Source organism: Arctopsyche grandis, chromosome 1 (assembly GCF_051622035.1).
Source record: "Arctopsyche grandis isolate Sample6627 chromosome 1, ASM5162203v2, whole genome shotgun sequence".
Classification (NCBI taxonomy): Eukaryota; Metazoa; Arthropoda; class Insecta; order Trichoptera; family Hydropsychidae; genus Arctopsyche; species Arctopsyche grandis.
The window spans coordinates 13166083-13171017 of NC_135355.1; the positions used below are offsets into that span (position 1 = coordinate 13166083).

At 27.8% G+C, this 4935-nt stretch overlaps 1 protein-coding gene across 1 annotated transcript; it reads left to right on the forward strand.

Moving 5' to 3' along the window:
- Positions 1–628: 628 nt before the first annotated feature.
- MCU (mitochondrial calcium uniporter) lies at positions 629–3335 on the forward strand. The gene is made up of 5 exons (XM_077434506.1): positions 629–897; positions 1119–1280; positions 1363–1566; positions 1645–1752; positions 2807–3335. Exons 1-5 carry the CDS (start codon positions 742–744, stop codon positions 2987–2989), a joined length of 813 nt encoding a protein of 270 aa, XP_077290632.1. The 5' UTR covers positions 629–741; the 3' UTR covers positions 2990–3335.
- The last annotated feature ends 1600 nt before the right edge of the window (positions 3336–4935 follow it).

Below are 4935 nucleotides of genomic sequence, written 5' to 3' on the forward strand. Positions count from 1 at the left end.
TTTTTTATCTATTCTAACGCTAAAATCTATTTTTTCGAATGATCGTTTCATATTTTTAATGGTCACTTTATAATGCCAAAATATTTTATTCAATGCACCGAAAATAATACAAATTTTTAATGCACAAACATTTTTTTTAAGATACAAAGTAGTTTTCTCAATGTTAAGTTAAATCGCACACAATTTTAATGTAAAATTGCAAACATGATTTTAATACAAAGTGATTATAATCAACGTGTGACAAAATAAACTTATACATATTTTACACAATGTTTTTCTAGTCATTTCAAAAGTTTCTAAAAAAGGTTTTGTCATTTTAAAAGCGTATATAACCTTCCTTTTGTAAACGGTCTTCATTTTTTATACAAATTTGAGTAAACTTTCTTTTCTCCATTCTCTGGATAATGACTTTACTTAAAATCTTACGGAGGGGTTGAAGGCAAACCTGTTTAGTGTTTTAAAGGAAATGCCATTTTAAGACCCCTTTGTATAGTAATGATATATTTTATACGGAGTAATATCAATTTTCCATGTCTGCTGTGTTTAATAAGTGAAGCTACATGTTTTTTTTTACTATTTAATACACACGCATAACTTAGTAATGTTTGTATTTCTTTTGCAGAGGTGATCGTAGGGTATCGTGGCGGATTGCCACAATTAACTATCCCGCTGCCCAGTCGACGTGAAAGTTGCCGTTTCACTCTCAGACCTCTGGGGCACACTGTAGGTGACTTTTTGGACATGCTGAGAGCTGAAGATCGTGGGATTGATCGCGCTCAAGTTACTACAGTGCGCGGAGTAAGATTGTCCTCCTCGGATACCATAGAGAACTTGCTCGAAGAAGACTTTAGACTTATTATCAATGATAACGAATATTTCGTCAAAACACCTAAGCAGGTTAAATATAAATATTAAGTTATTTAGTTTCACTTAAATCTTAATTATCATTAAATGCATGAATGACCATAATCGTTTTGTCGATTATATGTGTTAACGATGGTGACTGTTCAATATGACCTCCAATAATATATACATATACACATGCATATACAATGCATTTGATTAAATTACAAACGTGTTGATTAAACATAAAGTTTTTATTTATTTTATAATTTTAGGAACGTTTGTCTAAAGAAGAGCTCGAAAGACTAAGCGACGTGCGCAATCTAGTAAATCAACTGTATGCTGCCCTCAATGTGGGCGAACATCAATTAAAGCAAGAACGTGGATTGAGGTCTAAATTAGAGGTGTTAAGGGAAGAACTCATTCCCCTGGAAGAGGTTTTTAACAAAGTTTTACATACATAATCTGTTTCTCTTTGTTGATTTTGATGCAGAATAATTAAAAATGTTTTCCTTACAGAAAAGAGCTGAATTGGAAATTGTGGCGGTGAGACGCACTAATGCTATGACATGGTTTGGTTTAGGTTTGATGGGTGTGCAATTTGGAGTGTTGGCTCGTTTAACTTGGTGGGAATATTCTTGGGACATTATGGAGCCCGTCACATATTTTGTAACTTATGGTACAGCGATGGCGACATATGCTTATTTCGTTTTGACTAAACAGGTATTTTTATTTTAAAAAAGCAATATAACTATGTATATTTACATATTATTTTTTTCAATGTTCCTTTTTTTATTTCAGGAATACTTCCTTCCCGAAGTTAAGGATCGTCAACATTTGTTAATTTTACATAAACAAGCTCGAAAGTTGGGATTGGACGTTGTGAAATACAATATGTTAAAAGATCAGGTTTGTCAACATGTGTATATATTTAAATAAATAATCTTTTAACCCTTTGGCTGCTACGAGGTTTTTCAATGTCCAAGCGAAAAATGCTAACATTTGTAATTATTTTGAAAAAAATTAATATAATATTTTTTTTTACATACTTACTTCGCCGAACACTCGTAATTTTTATAATACTTTATATACATTTTTAAGAAGCAGTCGTGGACTCGTGCTCTCTCTTTCTGTCTTGCTTTTACATGCGTGCGTGCGAAAGAGATACCTACATATATACACTAAATAAGTTTTGACGATTGTTTTCCGAGGCTTTATTCTTTTCAATAATCTATTTTTAGATATCGATGTATCCTTACAACATGCGATATATTCGAAACAGTTAGCGGTCTCTCTCTCTTTCTTTCTTGGTTTTAATTGTGTACGTATGAGCGAGACACACAAGGATGCGAAGTTTCTAATAATCAAATAATTTTTCAACATGTATCATAAACATTTTGTATGCATTTCAGTTGCATTTGATTGATTGCATGAATTCGTGACGTCTCGTGACCTATATAATTGAAAGCGGATTTCTATTGTTTTTTGCCATTTATTTTAACTCTGCAAAATGATATCGGACAGTGAAAGTGATGAAAGCGAAATAATAGCTCCTCGCCGAGGAACTCGACAAATCAGCAGCTCTACTGATTCTGAAAATGAATTTATCGATAATAATCAATTCCCAAGTAATAACTCCTTATATGACATTGACAACGAACCCGAAATTTACTTTGATGATGAACCCGAAATTGAAGAGCTTTTATTTAAAAAATTGATAAATATTTATAAAGCTTGATTGAAAAATAAATATAAATACGTATATAAAAAAAATGTTTCGTGCCACTGATGCGCTGGTGGCTCAAAGAAAGTATCGAAATACGACAATTAATGACGTCAACAACGATCGTCGTAGCAATCTTCGCCGATTTCAAAACAACGATTTATCGTTGTTGTAGCAGTCAAAGGGTTAAGTAATTAGTGTATTTTATTATGATATAAATGAAAATTTTACTAATTATAGATTGACAAAGTTGAGACGGATCTCAGAAGATTGCGAGATCCTCTTCAAATCAATTTGCCATCATCTTACACCAGTAAACTAGCTGATTTAGATGACATCGGAGATCAGAAAAAGTCACCTCTAGCTAAATTAAAATCTATATTAGAAGATACTAGTAAGAAAATCAAAAACTCGACCACATAATATGAATAATGTTTTATTCACCTAAATATTATTAAAATTCTGAAGTGACATTTTTATTTTGGACAGTTTTTTATATAAATTCTTCAAAACAACTATTCGATTTTGTGTTTGAATTCTGTGAAAAAATATGCCAACAATATTCTTTTATTTAAGTCTCACATAAAATGTAATGAAAATTTATCATTTGATTTTCAGAATATACATACATACATATATGTATTTAGATAGTGTCACGATTTTCAGAATATACATGTGTATTTAGATAGATAAACTTTTATGTAAAGATTACTTTGGTTGTAACAATATTTAAAAACATATTGAATATATGTACTTTTCTTTGAACAGTTTCAACTTTGTATAATTCATATGTATGTATGTATATTCATACATATGTGTGTATATTCATATGTATGTATATTCATATTAATCCTGTTATATATTTAATTTTATACTTATAACATTAATATTATCTACATTTTGTTATTAATTGTTCTTGTAATTCACATAGACATTTGTTTTTATACAAAGTAAACGCTACATATTTTGGAAAATTAGAGTGAACCGACTTGATATCTGTTATAAATGTTCCTTAGAACTTGAATATACATATATATATATCCAAGTACAAATATATATATATATATATATATATATATATATATATATATATATATATATATATATATATATATATATATATATATATATATATATATATATATATATACATATGTAGATATAACATATTATAGTTATGTGTAGATATACTGCAATTTTAATGACTAGATTTTATACAAATCATATTACATACATATACTAGTCGTCACTATGAAACTAGGTTTTTGTGCAAATGGATTTAACAAAGATTTATCTTTGTTTAATTTTGTTTTCTTTTTATTACTTTTTCATTTTAGTTTAATAAAATAATACTCAAATATTGTAATTTGTTGTCTAAACAATTTAAATATTAAATGAGATCACCAAATTGGTATTATATTAAATTGGTGAGCAAGATGTTCTATAAACATTATTGAAAGGTTTTAAGTTGCATTACACTATTTTTTGTTTGTTAAATTTGTAATGCATGGATATTTAGGATAAGGTGTTCGCTCAAATATCTCTAGACGTTGGTTTGATGATTAATATATGATTGTTATTACATATATTAATAAATCAATCACAAAAAAAGCTTGTAAAATTGATCATAGTTAAACTTCAAAAAAAAAGTTTTTATTGAATAAATTTTTTTGTACTTATGTATTTCTTTTGTTGTGTTTAAAATTTTGTAAAATCTTTTGTGTAATTAATACTGGTTAGTGTTTCGTTTTAAATTTTTGGTTGAGTTTAATTTGAATTTTAGATAATACATATTTCAAAGTATTGTAAATTTTATCGAGGTTGAAAAAAAATGTATAAGTCAAATTTATATATAACGTTTATCTATAACGTTGATATATAACGTTTATCTATGTTTAAGATGTGAAATATTTTATTAATTCATATTCTATAAAAGAACTTTCTAATCATTTTATTTTTTTATGCTATAAAATGATATACGGTGGAAATGTGGTTCTTGGGTAAATTTTTTTTCAATGCACCTCACTATATAATTCGATGTGTCAGTTGTTAATATTTAAATATCTTCTTTAAACATTGTGATAATTATCAAATGTGATATTGTAAGCTTTGCGCACATCTATGTAATTACATTGCACAATAATCGATATTATAATTGGTATTTAAAAAAATCGATATTGATATATTCATCTTCTATCGTTTTTACTCATACATATTACAATCTAATTGCATAATCTTAAGAAATATATACTCGCTGCATGTTTTCACGTTCATAATTGCATTTTGTACATTATCATGTTTATCCCAGAAATCTTCCATAGTTTATTTACAAAAAGTCGAAATTATATAGAAATCGTCTTTAACATTGA

Coding starts and splice junctions, on each gene's coding strand:
- MCU (XM_077434506.1), top strand. CDS start 742: ATGCTGAGAGCTGAAGATCGTGGGATTGATCGCGCTCAAGTTACTACA. Junction 1,567..1,644: donor ATTTCGTTTTGACTAAACAG/GTATTTTTATTT, acceptor TTTTTATTTCAG/GAATACTTCCTTCCCGAAGT. Junction 1,753..2,806: donor ACAATATGTTAAAAGATCAG/GTTTGTCAACAT, acceptor TACTAATTATAG/ATTGACAAAGTTGAGACGGA.